An 18,470-nucleotide genomic window follows, 5' to 3' on the forward strand; every position below is an offset into this window, starting at 1 on the left:
GTATGTGTGTGTGTGTATACATATCTTTGGTTTATATAGATATATGGAAAAGGACCTATTTGTACAAAAATATTTGTAGGCGCTCTTTATGTATGTATGTATGTATATGTAAATATATCTTTGGGTTATACAGATATCGATATATGGGAAATGACCTATTTGTACAAAAATATTTATAGGAGCTCTTTTGGTGGTGGCTAAGAATTAGAAATTGAATGGATGCCCATCAATTGGGGAATGACTAAACAACCTGTAGTATATGATTGTAATGGAATATTATTGTGCTATAAGGAATTGTGCTATCCTGTACATGCAGGATGATTTCAGAAAAACCTGAAAAGACTTACTTGGACTAATGCAAAGTGACATGAACAGAACCAGGAGAACATTGTACATAGTAATAGCAGAATTGTTCAATGAAGAACTGTGAATGATTTAGCTATTCTCAGCAATACAGTGATCCAAGACAATCTCAAAGGACTAATGATGAAGCATACTATCTGCCTCCAGAGAAAGAACCAATATTGTTTGAATACAGACGGAAGCATGCTTATTTTTTTTTATTTTCATTCTTTTTCTTTTGAGTCTTCTTGTACAAAATGACTAATAAGGAAATGTTTTACATTGTTGCACATGTATAACCTATATCTGATTGCTTCCTGTCTCAGGGAAGGAGGGAGGGATAGAATTTGGAACTCAAAACTTTTAAAAAAAAAATTAAAAATTGTTTCAACATGTAATTGGGGGGGATTATATATATATATATATACACACACATATATACATATATATACATATATAGAGAGAGAGAGAATTTTTTTAAAAAAATCTCCAACCTATACATCTGTCACCTCACCTGAATTAATCTGAAAGTTAAGACATTTAATATCCTTTTATTCAGTAATCAAGTAGGAATTTTACTTTAGTTCTCTTTGCTTTCTACCTTATGTGCTTCTATATTTTAAAAAGCCCCTTTAACCTTTCAAACATCTTCCCCCAAAGCAACATGAAAAAAAAATCACAAAGATGGAGAAAAGAGATGGGGTGGGAAAGTGGGAAAGAGCTGCTTTATGTGTGTTACATATTATCTCTTTCCAAACTGGTTTAAAAGGAGGCAGTATTGTTTGGTGGAAGGAACCACATGACTTGAGTTCAAATGCTATCTCTTACAATTACTATGTATGTGACCTTGGACAATTTACTTTACCTCCTAGGTCATTTGTTTCCTTCTTTGTAAAAGTAGTGTAACCTTGGGCAACTCTACCTTCTTAGGGCTTATTTTCCTAAAATGAAGGGATTGGAGTTGATGGTCTCTGAGTTCTTTTTTTATCTCTAACTCTACATTTCATTTTTTGGTGCTTACCAATTGCTTACAGTTCACCTCAGTTCCAGCACTATATCCTAAAATTTAGTAACATGATTTTTAGCAATGTAGTAAATTAGTAGAGTTTCAGAGCAGCCAAAACAGTGTGTATGTTTCCTATAGAGTTTACACTAAAATAATTTTTACTTTCATTCTTCAATGGTCAATCTCTTAGTAGGGGACTTTGTCCACTTTTTAGGGCTTCACAGTCAAAGAGAGTTGAAAGAAGTTCCTAAGGCAAACTTTGAAAATGATGAAAGGATTGGGAAATGGAATATAGGAGGAAAGGTTAATTAAAGGAATTGGAGTTTGTTTAGCCTGCAAGAAAGGAAGCCTGAGGATAGAGAGAATACATTTTTCTTTTTAAATCTAGGTAGGCTGCTGCTATGGAGGGCTTTAAAATCTAAGAATCATCTTCAAATTCTATTGAGGGAAAAAGACCAAGGTAAATAGCTTCTATTGCAGTCAGGAGATCGAGGAGAGATAGTAAATGATATTCATCATCAGTCTATGTAATTTCTTAGCTGGTTGATCTTTGAGAAAAAGATAAGATACCCATCTCTCTGAAATATATTATGAGAAGCCATACTTAGAAAACAGGTAATAGCTGCAATCTATGAAGTTCTTTTCCAACTTCTATGAAGACAAATATGCTTCTTGTGTGAGAAACAAAATCAAGAGCAAAAACATTCCCTCTGCTTAGGCTTCACATGATACTTTTCTTCCTTGTAAAGTACAAAAAATGTTAGTACCAAGAAAATGAAAAAGCTAATGGGTCTTCTTAAGTTACTTATTTAGTAACACCCAAAGTCTCAGCCCCCAGTATAGCACTATTTGCCCAGGCCAAACATGAAGAGTAGACTGTCTAAGCAAGTGTTTCCAGTCTATTCCCTGGGATTTATGAGATTTAAATGGAATTTAATAAAAAGAATCAAACTATAACGCATACAGCAAGAATTAACTTTCTTTTTACACATTTAACTCACACAGGGAAGGCTGAGTGCTCTAAAGAAAACATCCAGAAGTAAGAACATGAGGAATCAGAAGCAAAAAGGGAAAAGAGGGCTTAGGGCAAAGGATAAGCCAGAGTGGGCAGGTGTCAGAGTCTTAGACATGATAGTTATCAAAATGTATACAAGGAGAAAAGGGGCTGGCAATGTTCATTAGAGGCTCTGACTCCTCCAAGCTCTCTATCACTCCTGTTAGGGTTTTTTGTTTGTTTTTAGGATGCCTCAGTTGTAATTGTTTTCATACATTGACAATTCATGTAGACATTGAAGCTTATAAGTTTAATGGAGGTGGCATGTTGTCTCAGGCTCATTTGGTTAATTACCCATCTCTGATGTCATAGACAGATTACACACAGGTGAGGAAATCAAACAGGGAGTGCGACCATGGGGCATAGAAGTTTCCAGAAAATGGTAAACAATGTTTAACAAGAAGAGGATCCCAAGTATCTACAGAGCAAAGTGAGCATGCCACAAGTGAACCTTAGATTTCTCAGAGAAGACCATAAACTCTGGATTTTTTTGGGCCTTTCATTGCAAACAAATAAATATAAACCTGCATAGTTTATGGTCTAGTGACTTAGACTTCTGTGGGTAAATGTAAGTATTAATCACTCTAAAAAGACATAGATCAGAGAAGTATGCAAACAAACTTACTTTAGGAGGTTATTTAGTCCAGCCCACTGCCTTCATGTAAAGCTATGTATGTATAGAGTGTTCAAGGAGGACTAGCACTTCTGGTGTGTGGGCTTGCTGAGCCCTTTTCAGTACCACTTATCCACCTTTGGTGTCCATTTGTCGCCCAACTTTCACCTGTGGTTCCAAGAAGCTGTAGGATGCTCAGCATTCACCAACCAGTAAAACTGTCTTAGCAGAAGGGCTAAACCAGAGTGAAGGTAACCAAACAGGCCACAAATTCATCAGTAAATTAGGGAGATGTCTACCCCAAGCATGTGAAGAACCTGGTACATTGGAGCACTTAATCATTCATCAAAAATGCCATGGTCATCCACTGCATTCCACAGGCCACTGCCAGTCATCTTGACTTCTGTCTTACCACTAGACTTTGATGAGTCTGGCAGAGAGATTGAGGCTGATGACTTTGTGCAACTTTGCCTCACTTAAATCCAATTCATGCCCAAGTCAAGACATCACCCTGTGATGTCATTGGTCCTCTTCAAAAATGAAGGACAAACAACAACAGAACTATATGTATAACTGCTTTTCATGATTCTCACATAAAAAGAGTGTGAATATAAGCACAAAAAAACTTCATAATAAGGAATATTTACATGAAAAACAAACAAATGTAATTTCATTTTAATGAATTAACATGAATTGTATTATGTACATTTCAAAACATTGTCCTCCAATGAATAATTCGTTTTTAGGTGTGTAAAGTGATAAAATGAATGAATTTTTTCCCTCTGCTCATTCCAATTGAATCTTGCTTGACATATCAAGACTTTCAGTAGTCACTCTTATGTAACAGCAGTAAGAGATGGATAGCAGCATTTATATAGCTATGAATGTTTAGGAATCATCCAAGCAAAGTCAACAAAAGTTGTAGAAAAGACAGAAAAGGAGGAGGAGTTGTTATTCATATAAACAATTTTATATCCAAACTGCTAGGGCCAAATTTTTGTAATTTCACATAGGGTTTATAAACATCTATTTAAAAACCCAGTTTGAGAAGATAAGAATAACTTGAGGAACACTATTCATAATTTAGAGCATAAGTCTCAGAGGAAATCACAAACAAAATATAGCTGCATGGATTGATGGACAAATGGTTGTTGGGGTGAGAGCTAGCAATGGTCAGATAGATGACAAATGGCAGATGGCAATGTCATGATTTCCCCCATCTACCTAGGACTATCTGCAACTATCTAGTCAAAATTTTATAGATAGAAAAAAATTTCAGATATACTGCTCCAAATTATGGGAGATAATGAAGATACTAGATATATAGAATGTATTTGTGTGCGTATGTGTGTGTGTGTGTGTGTGTGTGTGTGTGTTACAGCTGTGGAACTAGAAGAGGTACATTTACAATCAGTAATTAATCATTCAACAAATACTGTATAACTACAATATGTAAGGCAACATATGGCACAATTTTTTATTAAGTTGTTCTCTAATTATTTCATACATGTTTCTCTAACTAGACTATAAGGTCTTGAGGTCAGAACCTTGTTCTTAATCTTCTATGTCCCTCACAGTATCTAACACAGTGTGATAAACAGAGTACCTTCATAATAAATACCAGCAGTTGGGAAGAAAAGACAATTTCTTTAGGAAATTTAGCATTTCTTTTTTTATTATTTAAGAGGCAGGTCATTCCAAAGAATGAACACTTGTCCTCTCTAGGCCTGTACAATGAAATCAGATTGTACTATAATTGTCCTTTGTAACAGACAGACTTAGTAGTTCCAATAATCATTATCTGGATGTATGTGGCCAAGAAGACCTATGTAAGATCAACAGTCATTCCTAGATTGCGCAAATGGAAACAATATCCTGTGGACTACCTGAAAACCAACATAAAAAAGAGCCTAGACATCATATTTCAAGAAATTATAAAGGAAAATTGCCCCAATATCCTAGATTCAGAGGATAAAATAGAAATTGAAAGAATCCGCCAATCATCTTCTGAAAGAGATCTCAAAATGGAAACTCCTAAGAATATTATAGCCAAATTTCAGAGTTCCCAGATCATAGAGAAAATACTTCAAGAAGCCAGAAAAAAAAAACAATTCAAATATCTTGGAGACACAGTTAGGATCACACAAGATTTGGCAGTTTCCACATTACCTTAAAGGAATGGAGAGCTTGGAATATGATAGCCCAGAAGGCAAAGGAGCTAGAATTACAACCAAGAATAACCTACCCAACAAAACTGAGCATAATTTTTCAGGGCAGAAAATAGACATTAAAGGAAAAAGAAAATTTGCAATCATTCCTGATGAAAAGATAGGAACTTAATAGAAAAGTGGATATTCAAACACAAGACTCAAGAGAAGCATAAAAAGATAAGTAGGAAAGAGAAATCACAAGGAACTCAATAAAGTTAAATTGTGTGCATTCCAAATGGGAAGATAATATGTGTGGTTCCTAATAACTTTATCATCATTTGGGTAGACAGAGGATACAGGTACAATTGAAATTGTACCACTTCAGAATTAATTCTAAGAGAGAATACACACACACACACACACTCACACACACATGTATATATATATATATGTATATATGTGTGTGTGTGTATATATATATACACACACACACACACACACACACACACACAGACACACACAAACACACTCAGGTATAAAATCTATCTTACCCAACAAGTTAATAGGAGACAAAGGGAATAAGAGAAAAAGGAGGAATGATAAAAGAGGCAGTGATCAGAAGCAAAACAGACTTTGGAAGAGAGACAGGATAAAAAGAGATAAAGAAGCAGAAACAGAAAAATTGGATGGAGGGAAATACAGTTAATAATTGTAACCATGAATGTGAATGGGTTGACCTCACCTATAAAATGGAATCAGATAGCAGAATGGATTAAAAGCTAGAATCTAACAATATGTTGTTTACAAGAGACACACTCGAAACAGAAACACACACACACACACACATAGAGTTAAAATAAGGGGATGGAACAGAATCTATTGTATTTCAGCTCAAGGATAAAAGGCAGGAGTAGCAATTATAATTTCTGACAAAGCAAAAGCAAAATAGACCTAGTAAAAATAGATAATCAGGGAAACTACATTTTGATAAAAGTTACCATAGATAATGAACTAATTTCAAAACATTTTATATTAAGTTTCTCAGATAAAGCCCTCTTTTCTCAAATATATAGGGAACTGCATCAAATTTATAAAAATAAAAGCCATTTCCCAATTGATACATTGTCAAGGGAAAAGAATAGGCAGTTTTCAGAAGACTTCAAAACTATCTAACATCATACCAAAAAAATGCCTAAATCACTGTTGATTGAAGAAATGCACATTAAAACAACTCTAAAGTACCACTTTAAACCTAACAGAAATAATAAATGCTAGAAGGAAAGAGGGAACATATGTACACTAATGAACTCCTGGTGGAGTTGTCAACAGGCCCAACCTTTCTAGAGGATAATTTGGAACTATGCCCAAAGGGCTATAAAGCTATGCATACATACCCTTTGACCCCCAATGAGAACAAAGAACAAGGAAAATGACCTATATGTACAAAAATATTTATAGTAACTTTTTTTGGTGGCAAAAAATTATAAATTGAGAGTATGCCCATCAGTTGGGGAATGGCTGAACAAATTGTGGCATAAGATTGTGATAGAGTATTATTGTGTTATAGGAAATGAAAAGGGGGATGGATTCAGAAAAATATGAGATCTATATCAACTGATCAAAGTAAAGTGAGCAGAAAAGAAATCATTGTACACAGTAAAAGCAATATTGTAATGATGACCAACTGTGAAAGATTTAGCTACTCTAATCAGTACAATGATCCTAGAAAATTCTCAAGGACTCACGATAAAAAATGCTATCTACCTTCAGAGAAAAAAAAATTGATCAACTCTGAGTGCAAATTGAAATATAGTTTACTCATTTCTTTATTTTTCTTGATTTTTTTGGTACTACATGTCTCATATGGAAATATATTTTTGTATGAATTCACAAATATAATTGATATCCTATTGCTTGCCTTCTCAGTGAATAGGTGAAGAGCAAGAGGGAGGGAGAGAATTAGGAACTCAAATTTTTAAATATTAAAATGAATTTAAAAATCAATAATGCAGGCTTGCTTAAATCAAGATGCCTCTACCCTAGATCCTGCTCTCCTAATGGATGAGTCACTCAGCCAGAATCACCATTTCATAAGAGGCCCCATTGCTGCTCACTTGATTTCCAGTTCCACTCACTCTCCAAACTGCTCCCTCTCCTCAGCATTAGTCTTGCCCTCATGTGGGTAGCCTCCTTCCTTCCCCACACCCTGCCCTGTTTTCCATCTCCCCTTTGTAGGCTTTTACCTACAAAGTCTTCCTGCTATATCAACTATGAGGATAGCATTATAATGTATATTTGTGTATTGTCATGTCTATTGTTTCCCTATTGGAATATAAGTCCCTTGAGAGTAGTGACTGTCTTGTCTTCTTATTTTGATATTTCCAGAACTTAGCACAATGCCTGGCATATACTAAGCGCTTAATAAATCCTCTGTCTAAATATTTTCAATAGGTTAATCATAATAACCTGAAGTCCCATGGATCCGTAAGTAATAGAGAGAATTTCTTTTGTGTGAGTGTTCTAGAATTCAGCTCTTTTTAAACTGTGGGTTGCAATCCTATATGAAGTCAAAAAAAAAGATTTCTGAACATGCAACCACCAAAAATTAATTAAAAATCAAATGTGTAATGAACCTGAGGTGTTTCTGGCAGCCGTTGCCATGTTGCATTTCATAACTTCACTTCAGTCTTGGTTCTGAACACAAAGCATGCCCACTTTGCCTCAGGCAAAGTGCACATGCCCTCAGGTCATGCAGTACCAAAGAATGCTGCCAAAATGGGAAAAAGGGTCATGAATGGAAAAAGTTTAAGAAGCCCTGGTCTAGATTGCCAAGGTCTCTCCCATCACTCCAACTATGTCATTCTGGCTCCATGGTGTCCCATAGCAAGGACTTTTCAGGATCACTCACAATCCCTGGAAAGTAAAGGCTTTCATACTATGGTTCTCTGGTGATGTACTCCCAAGAACTTGGCATTCCTATTTTGCTGACATGAACCATATGTTTTTTTCCCCTCATGAAATCTGCCATTTCCATCAAATTTGTAGCACAATCCCTCTTCCAATATGATAATTCTTTTGTTAAAATCTGTTTCTTCTCTCTTTTAGGGTAATTATTCCATGGACATAGTCTTCTTACTGCCATTTATTGGTGTGGTAATCTATTTGTCCTCTGGTTGTAGCAATGTTTATTGGTCTAGAATCTTCTCCGCTAACTAGATCACCCATGATTGTCCCTGAACACTTGATTTATAAGTATGGAAGAGTCTTAGAATTCCCCTTCTGATCTGGTCAGTGTTTACAACTCTTTCAAAAGAGTTCATAGCTTTAGCAATAGTGTTTCAGATCAAGGATTTCTTCCCCTAGAGGATTATATCTTCCACCTTTTAAAAAACTCACTTGCTGTTAAATGCCAGAGGCTCACCCAGAAACAAGGCCTTTATATGCTATTCAAGTAGTAATAATATAGGAGATCATAGATGCAAGCCTTTATTAATATGTATTGTACACAACTACCTACAGAGGAATTTTGGTATAGTGTAAGTTATTTTGGAGTGTGATTTATTATAAAACTATTCATTTTAATTCCATTCAATTTAACAAGAATCTATCAAATATCTCCTATGTACCAGGCACTGTGCATATACTAAGTGAATAGGTGATAAAAACAATAGGTGACAAAGACAAAAAAATGTAGTAGACTACATGTTCAAGGAGTGTATGCTTTACTTGGAGGAATGAACATGTACACAAATGTGTGTGTGTGTGTGTGTATCCATATCCAAAATAAATACAGGGTAATTTGAAGGATAAGGAAAAACACTAACAACTGGGGCAGGAGAGACACAACTAGCTGAGTGATCATGAATAAGTCTGCCTCAGTTTCCTCATCTGTAAAATAGAGATAATCATTGCACCTACTTCTCAGGGTTTTTGTGAGTACCGAATGAGATAATATGTGTATTTTGCAAATCTTAAAGTAACATGTAAATATTTTTTGTAATTATTATGTTATTTAGAAAGTCTAAAGTAGTATATGACACTTGATCTAAGGCTTGAAGAGAGTTAAGGATTCAAAGAGACATAGTGGGGCAGAGAGAACATTCTAGGTACAGGGGGCAGCTTAGACAGATTTTATATGAAATAAAGCAAGTACACCAGTTAGGCTAGAGTCTAGAATAACTGAGAAGTAATATGAAACTACTTGAGAAAGATAGGTTGGAACTAGGTTGTGAAAGCCTTTACATATCAAAGGATTTTGTGTTTAGGCAATAGCAGACAACTGAAGTTTCATGAATAAGGAGGTCATTTTTCAGAACTGTACATTGTCTAGCCCATCTAGTACCCTGTCCTGGGGCTTTTACCTACAAAGTCTTCCTGCTATATCAACTATGAGGATAGCATTATAATGTATGTTTGTGTATTGTCATGTCTATGATGGCGCAGTGGATAGATCATTAGACCTGGATATAGGTAAACCTGATTTCAAATCCTACCTCAGTCATTTAATAGCTTTGTGACCCTGGGCAAGTCATGAATCCTTTGTTTGCCTCAATTTCCTGATCTATAAAGTGGGAAAAAATAACACCTATCACCTAGAGTTGTTTTGAGGATCAAATGAAAAAATATTTATAAAAATGCTTTGAAAAAACTGAAATTATTATTATGAATTATTATTAACAGTTGTGATACATAACAAGAATTTAGATACTTTTCCTGTAAAGTCAGTGCACAAAAATATCACCTTTTCATTTGGTGTAGAGGTCATTATTATTGAACAGTCTGTCTAGAATCCCTTTCTTCACCTGGTCTATGTTTTCAGTTACTTCCTTTATTTGGATACAGTTAGATAAAAAATCCAGAATTCAGCTGCAGTGCCTTCTGGGAGATCAATAATTGTAATTGATGATGATCCTATAGAAAAGAGACTTGCTGTCCGGCTCCTTTCTGAGTATTTTCTGTATTTGTAATTTATGCTACTCTATTAGATTAAAATTTGCATGTTCAAATGGCATTGAGTCATGAGACACCCGGCCAAGTCTCCAATGAGTTTTTTCTGATGATATTTTCAGACAGTATCCAAAATTGGATAGATGAAAAGATAATTAGGGATATTTTTTATGATCTTGGATTAAATTTACTTGTTAACTGAAATTGTAAGTCCATTGGCAAATGATCTGAACCAAGGCATACAGGAACCACCTGTCTCATTATAATTTTCAGGTATATTATTAAAGTATTCAGGTGGCATAATGGATAGAGTGTTAGGCCTAAGACAGAAAGTCTCATCTTCCTGAGTCCAAATCTGGCCTCAGACTCTAACTACCTATGTAACCCTGGGTAAGTTACTTAACCCTGTTTACCTCAGTTTCCTCATCTGCAAAATATGCTAGAGAATGAAATGGCAAACCACTCTAGTATCTTTGTTAAGAAAACCCCAAATAGGGTCACAAAGAGTTGGATACAGGTATATTATTAAAGCATTTTTAGTATAGAAGAAACTAGTTTGGATATAGTTTAGCATGGTCCAAATTGAAGAAGGCAGTCATAGAAAATATAATTCAAGAAATTGGTTGGTTGTTGTCCTTCATGCTTAAAGGGACCAAAATAATATCACTATGTTGGGGTTGAGGTACAGTGTGTCTGACTGTGGCTGATCAGACTAATACAAGCTTAGAAGGTTGTACCACAGGTTGGACACAAATAATTCCCAAAAATATTTGAAGTGGAGATATCTCTAAATTTGTACATCTCACTTTACTTTGACCTACTGCAATTCGGATTTGCTCATAGAGCACAATGCCTTCTTTGATGTGGGCACACCATTCTAGGTGGTCCTGTGCTAGTGTCTCCCATGCCTCACAATTGATTCCAAAGTTCTTGTTTCTTCCAACCTCCGTGAATTCAAGAAATAGTCATCAAGCACCTGCTATGTACAATATATAGTGTGAGGAGTCAGGAGTTAAAAGCAATGTATTTCTTGTTGAAAAGATTACAATAAGCTGGGGGTGGGGACATGGTTATGATGTGTCTGGCACATAGGTGCTTCATAAATGCTAGTTGACTGACATATTTACAAATAAGTATGTTACATGGTGGTTAGAGTATGATACAGACAAATGAGAAATATTCTAAGAAGATTTGAGAAGGAAGAAAATATTTTAATCTGCAGTAAAGTAGAAAATAAATGTTTCCTCATTTGTAGGGCTATCATCAATTTCTCTTCCTATGGCAGCCTTATAAGTAGTCATGGTTTCCACACATTATGAAACATTTCTCTCTTTACATTTCCTACTATGACATTTACATCCTTCCTCAATTTTCCTTTGTGATTGTTTATGTCTTGCTTTGTATGTGTTCTGTCTATTTATTTTCAAAACAACTGGTCTTCAATAGCATTAACATTCATGATACTATAGCACCCATTCTTGTGTCTGGTCTAAATGAATGATTTGCTTTGGACAGTTAATGAAAAATAGGCATCTCCTCACTAATGTCTCAGCCACAGCTCTACCATTCTTTGCTCTCAATTTACTATTATTAGTTTTTTTTTTTCCCTTGGAGTACAAGGTACGTGGTTGGGAATTAGAAGTTTACTTGACTAAAGTGATCCACAGAGCAGAGGAATTCAAAAACTTAGTCTTTATTTTGCTTACCTCTTTAAAAAAGTAAATAAAAGAAAAATACATTTGTTTTGAAAACTAATTACTATCTAATGAAGGGGGAAGAGATATTTCAATATCTCACAAAACCTGAATTATCATTAACACTCTAAGAAAACAATTAAATAATCACCAAAAACAGAGACTTTTTCCCCACTACTCTTGTAACTGTAACATCTCCTGATGCTATATCCTTCCTTATTCCCTACTCAGGAGAAAAATTAGTAGCGTAATGGGGAAGGGTATGATGGAAATGCCTTGCTGTTGGCCACAAGTAGCATGAAACTAATACTATAGCTTATTTCCTAAAGGGGGCAGACTCTGGAGCATATTTTCTCTAATGAAGGAAAACAAGAAGAAGGATAAGTAATTATTGTCTCCCTGAAGCATCTGCAGAAGGAATAAGAACAGCTATCACTATTTTCCCTCATTAGAACAAGTGTACCTCAGAGTCTGTACTCTTTAGAAGATGAACTAGAATTGTTATCACAATTATTAGTTTTCCTAATAATAATAATAATGATAATAACTGTGACAATGGTAATAGCGATAATCAAAGAATTCTATTTCCCTAGTGACCCAACCAAAGGATCACAGGATAATTTTTACCACTTACACAAAGAGAGGAATAAAATCATAGTATTGGTTAATTTCATGCATGTCTGAGAGATATTAATCAATGTTATGTCTCTCTCTTATTAAATTACACTGATTTCAAATTTTTGAAAATTCAATTAATTGATTAATAAGTGTTTATTCAGTGTTTACTATCATTTATCAAAAAATTGATAAACATTTCAGCACCTACTATGTGCAAGTGACTATGCTAGGAACCATAAGGGACGTCCATTATTTGTTAGACAGTATCTCTGCTTTCAAAGGACTTAGAATGTAATTGGCTGAAACAAGACTAACCCACATGAAATTATTAGCATGCAATTCAGAGTATCTAACTAATGTTTAAAGTGCATAAGCCTGACTAGGTACACTAGGGAGTTTAGAGGGGAAAGATAAAAGGCCTTACATAGTTAAGGAAGGCTTCATAGAGTTAAATAGGATTTGAGCTAAAATTTGAAGATCTGAATGAGAACAAACAGGATGTTCCAGATTAGAGAAGCAACACCATGGAGACATATATGACAGTAATATGTTCTGCAATAGTGGGGAGATCAATCCAACTAAAATATGGGGAGTATATTAAAGATAAAGATGGGCAGACATATTAATGAACTAGGTTATGGTGGATTTAAAAAGCCAAGGATATCAGAGGAAATGGGAAACTATTGAAGGATTTTGAGCAGAAAAGCTTTACTTGTAAAACAGCTTACCTTAACATGGGGCTTAACTCAACAGCAGGGGCTCAGTGAATATTTATTAAATCAGAGAATGAATAATAATGATGAGAAAGGTTTTACCAAACAAATTAAATGTATAACCAATATTGTAAAGGTAATATCTTGATTCTCAAGAGAAGAATTTTCAAGCACTTTAAAAGCAACTGTTTATAAATAATATGATTTCCATATAAACCAAGGCTGGCACTACTTTAGACTAGAGCTTTTGATGCAAATGATAAATACTTTATCTACCATAAATTTGATTTATATTTTTCAAGGGTCTGTGATTTCATTATTATGGATATTTGCTTTATCAACTTCGACCACAACTCCCCCATTCCTTAGTGGTCAGTATCCCTGAGTTGTAACCAAAATAATTCATTACCCAATATCCATACTTATCTAGGCTGATTCTTGGATAATAATGTTGTCCATCCTGGGGCCTATACTCAAAATCTTTCTATCTAGATATACCATAGCTCAAATGAATAAATGGGAAAAAAGCATTCATTAAATATTTAGTACATGCAAAGCACTGTGCTAAGCACTGGGGACACAAATAGAAAAATAAGACAATCTCTATGCTCAATGAACTCACATTCTAATAGGGGAGAAAGCATATATGAAAGGTTTCAGGCACAAGTCAGATGGAAAGATTGCATGGTTCTTAGGGTCAACAACAAAGCACATGCTAATGATCCTTTTTAATGTAATTTCCACTGATAAAACCATGTCAGTTTGATAGTCTCAAAGACTTTAACAACAAACTTTCTTTTCTGGGTCTTTACTAGATGTATCACTAGATATAGCGCCTTCAGGAACAGTTGCCAGGTTCCATAAAAGATTGCTTCCCAATAGAATGACTGTGAATATTCTGATGGAAGCATTACTATTCCCAAGGCTCTTAAGTTCAGGGTCCTGGGCTGTCTTAAACACTGCTGATAAAGTGTTCAAGAACCCAAGATCCCTTTCATGCCATAATGAAGTATTTATTTCAGAAGATCATCATTCAATAGAGTCTCTCATAAAACTTGTTTTATTTTAACATTTAAAAAAGTGACATTTTATATTTCCCTTCATTTTGGTTAGTTCAAATTAGTATAGGCTCATATGATATGGTTTTCTGATTATGTTAGTTCATTTAAGGATTTCAGAACAGTTAGCAGGAAAAAAAAAAGTGAGGTTTTTCTAGATCAATCACCCAGTACAATATTAGTACTGGAGAGCCCATAGTTTGATAGGTTATCATACAATTATTTATGAAAAGATACTTAGATATCTTAAATAACAAAATTGAGTATATAGCATTACCAGTATCTTAACTTAGAAACTATAATTATATCTTTGAGGATTTATTGATTTCATAAAATACTCATTTAGAAGTGGAATGTTCTAAGGCTAGCTTATAGTACTTACCTGTGATACCCACATTCTCATGTTTTCTTTCTTCTTTTTGGCCTGATATTCTTAGCTATTGTTAGAGTACCATGTGGATTTTAAAAATCCTATTTAATTAAAGGACTTCTCCTTTTTTCCCTCTATTGCCCCATCTTAGTTGCAGGTTAATCCTGAATTCTTAATAAATGCAAATGGAGAAGATAAACTTATGGGTTGAAGATTACATTAATGTAACTTAGATAATTATTAATATCTTCATTGTCCCTTTGGACATGGTGGATTATATCAATTAAATTGGTCTTTGGAATAGAATATGTTAACTACAAATGTGATCATTGTATCTTTACCAGTACACTATAGGTACTTTATTTCCCAGGATTTTATGGATTGACAGAGCAGTAAAAGTGAGGCGAGTTACGTAAACTGTGTAATGGTGGTAATTATCTGAACAGATCGATTGCAGTGTTTTTGCTATGCGATATTGTCAAGAGAAGCCAGATTCAGGCATCCCATATAAATTCCTGTGTCCAACTTTAATTTCCTTACACATTTTTTTTTCTCCAGGCATTTAAAAAGAAACCAATTTGGACTTACTTTACCATTATATTTTCTTTATCTCTCACCATTGTGATTTGTACTTCATATTTACTAAAACAAGCCAACACCACAAGCACAAAATTTCTCAAAGGAAAAACAAATAACAAAAAACACTGACTTCTTGAAATTTGAGTCCTAGGTTCATACTGTAGTATTCTTACCATTCATTGTGTATTCATGTTTCTGTGATTTCATAGGGAGGCAATATGGTACAGTGGAAAGATGACTGATTCTGTAATCAGAGGACCTGGGTTCAAATATCACCTTTGATGCTTAATACCTCTGTGACCTTGGGCAAACCATTTAACTCTCTTTTCTCATTTGTATTATGTGTTATTTGGAATACATGGACTGTGGGTTCCCTTCAAGTACCAAATCTATGATTCTCTGTGGGTATGTCCACAAGTAATGCTGAATATAAGCCATTCATGCTTCCAAACATTCTATGACTCATGTGCACATGCTCCTATAAATCTTCCATAGGAATGCCTTCTGATGGATGGGTCCTTTTAGCCAGGTCCATTGACACTATATGGATACCAGTGGGTAACACACAATCCCTCAATTGCACCTACATGATAGAACCACATTCTTTCACAATCTTTCCTTTTGATATCTTTTTAAACTGCTTCTCCTGAAGTGTCTCCTTGGCAATATGTTTCAGACTACTTACTCCTACTGTGAACATCTCCTTTGCCCTTTGGATGACCCACAACTTTAAATGATAGTATGGGACTACATGACTCCTAACCCAAAATTATCAGAAAAATATTGATGTTTAAGAGAATAGAGCCTTTAGTTTAGGGAGAACTTTGACTTCTTTAAAGGCATTACACAATTTCCTAAATGCAATTCATCCTTCTTTTATCCTTATATTCAATTCTGGATTCAGTATATGGTCCATCCACAGTGCTTATATGTAACATGTTGTTTTTCAGTCATGTCTGAAAGCCATTTGCTTTTCCACTATATGTATCAGGATCAGGACAATAAAATTTCTTCATACACTTTTTTTTCCTGTGTGTATACTTATGCCAAAATCTTTTGAGTGATTATAGATCACATCTACAGTGTTTAAAAAATTTGATGCAGTTAGCACATTACTTATGAGGAGGAGTATCTGGAACATCTTGCTGTATATAGTTAATCCTACTTGAATTTATTCTCTGCCATGGATATTGTCCATGACTATGACAATTCCTTGGGTGATCATGTGTCTCCCTGTTTTGTGCCTTGCTTAATATTAATAATCAGAAGGCCACTGAGGAAAGTTATCTCTGTTTTTAAGTCTGTCAACAAATTCTCTATGATTTTGACATATAAATTTGCAGACATCTTAATTAATGAGAGCATTTTAGGATGGCATTTTGCTCCAATGATTCAGATACTTGATAGTAAACAACAAATGCAGCCTTGCTGTCATTGATGAAGTAAAAAGTTTATTATTGAAATCTTGACAGAGCTGTCCCATTTTAATTTGATTTGTCTCTTTTCTAATGTATCCTTAAATGGTATTGATATGTGACTTAATTGAATCTCTTCACAGTATTTTTATAAGTTTCTTTTCCCTCTACTGCTTCTGATTTTTCTATAACATGATACTGCTTATAATTATCCACCAATCACCTCCATAAGATTTTACAAATGACTTTACATTCTAATCTATTTTGCCTTTGACTAGTAGCTCTGTCCAAATTGGTAAGGAGATTAGGTATTTGTTGATTGAGACAATTGTCTTCTCATTACAATAATTAATATACACAAGTCATACTTGCCTAAGCAATTTTGCAGTCTGTATCAATATCTATACATTTATTTATTTCCTATTTTTAAACAACAGTTTATATAATGGGTCAGCTTGGACTTGTCTCAAATGTATTCCTTCTAATTTGGGATTGATTTTTATTTTTGTTTTAACAAATCAATAGTCTTACTGTACATAGACTATTATTAGAATATAATTTCTACATTAGTATCTAGTCATTCCTTATCTATTAGAATATTATAAATTTCATTTCTGGTGATGTTATTCAGTGCTCAATGAGTAGTTCCTTCTGACTCTCTTCATGAAGAAAGCATTTATGAAAAAGGGGTATGAGACTCCTGCATAGTCTATAAACCTTTGGCCTCTCATTTCTTTAATCCTGAACCATGTCTTCTAATATCTTTTTCTACCATCATTCTCTAATACATGTTTGTTGTTGCTTTTTTTAAAAAAAATTACATTAGTCAATAACAATTCTCATCCCTGTGTGAGCTTTTGAGGGAAATGAAAGAAGACATTAAAATAGGGTAGAGGGAATTAAGATATTCAAGCATAGATTAAACCCCATTTTTCCTTTGAAATATTTTTGGGTACAAAAAGTGTCCTTTATTTCTCAAGTTCATATTAACATTGTCTGTTGAATTTAAAAATATGTTTTGGTGCATTTAGTTACTTGACATTCTTTCCTGTGATTTAAGCTTCATGTAGTGAACTCTGGCAGGCCTTAATGAAGTGGGCTAGGCCATTTCTCATTTTCATGTGTTAGTGAAATAAAATATAAATTGTGATACTTTATGAAAAACAACAACTCTCACCATGATTCATGAATTGATTTCATACCCATTCAGAATACCAACTTGTGTCTTTTTCTAAATTATAAAGTAATGTATTTTTGTGAACAATTTGATAAGATTGAAGTCATTCCAGAGTTATTTTTAATAGTATTTATATCAAATGTCTTGTGTGTATTTTTAAAAGATTATTTTGGATCCTGAGGAGTTACATTTGGTAAATGTATTGAATAAGTTGTCATATAACACAGCATTTCATTGATTCATTTTTATTATTTTTGTATCTTACTGCAGGCAGAGAATTCAGCACTAGCTTTGGAAAATGAAAATCAGAGGGAACAGTATGAAAGATGTCTGGATGAGGTAAGGTAGATGGAAAGGTTTCATGATAAGACATCTGACAATTTAGGATTCCCCCAATCTGGTTTTCCTATTGCTCACGTTTATGAAAGACTAAAGGCTTTTAGCATTATCTCTCTTTAATGTCAGACATTAAATGTATGGCAATTCAGAAGGGCTGCTTTAACTTAATTTTTCATTTTAGAGGCTGTGAATTCCTTTTAGTTATTGTTTAATATTCTTATTCCACAATGAGAGGTTTGAGGAATATTCTTCATTATATGATAAATACAAAGTATCTGATAACTATAATCCCAGACTCAAATCTTATTACAATATTATAATTATAAGTTTCTTATTTTAAGATTTTCTCAGCACTTTCTCCAATACCTTTAGTCCAAAGAAGCAGATATGTGATG

At 34.2% G+C, this 18,470-nt stretch overlaps 1 protein-coding gene across 4 annotated transcripts in view; it reads left to right on the top strand.

Annotated features, from left to right (window-relative positions):
* The window catches only part of NCKAP5 (NCK associated protein 5), an 859,247-nt gene that overhangs the window by 737,737 nt on the left and 103,040 nt on the right, over positions 1–18,470 (top strand). For all 4 annotated transcript variants that reach the window (XM_027835634.1, XM_027835633.1, XM_027835635.1 and 1 more), the window contains one exon: positions 18,007–18,075. In XM_027835634.1, coding sequence (XP_027691435.1) covers positions 18,007–18,075 — 69 coding nt within the window. The remainder of the gene's footprint in view (positions 1–18,006; positions 18,076–18,470) is intronic.

This window comes from Vombatus ursinus, unplaced genomic scaffold (genome assembly GCF_900497805.2).
Source record: "Vombatus ursinus unplaced genomic scaffold, bare-nosed wombat genome assembly UNPS02014816.1, whole genome shotgun sequence".
NCBI lineage: Eukaryota > Metazoa > Chordata > Mammalia > Diprotodontia > Vombatidae > Vombatus > Vombatus ursinus.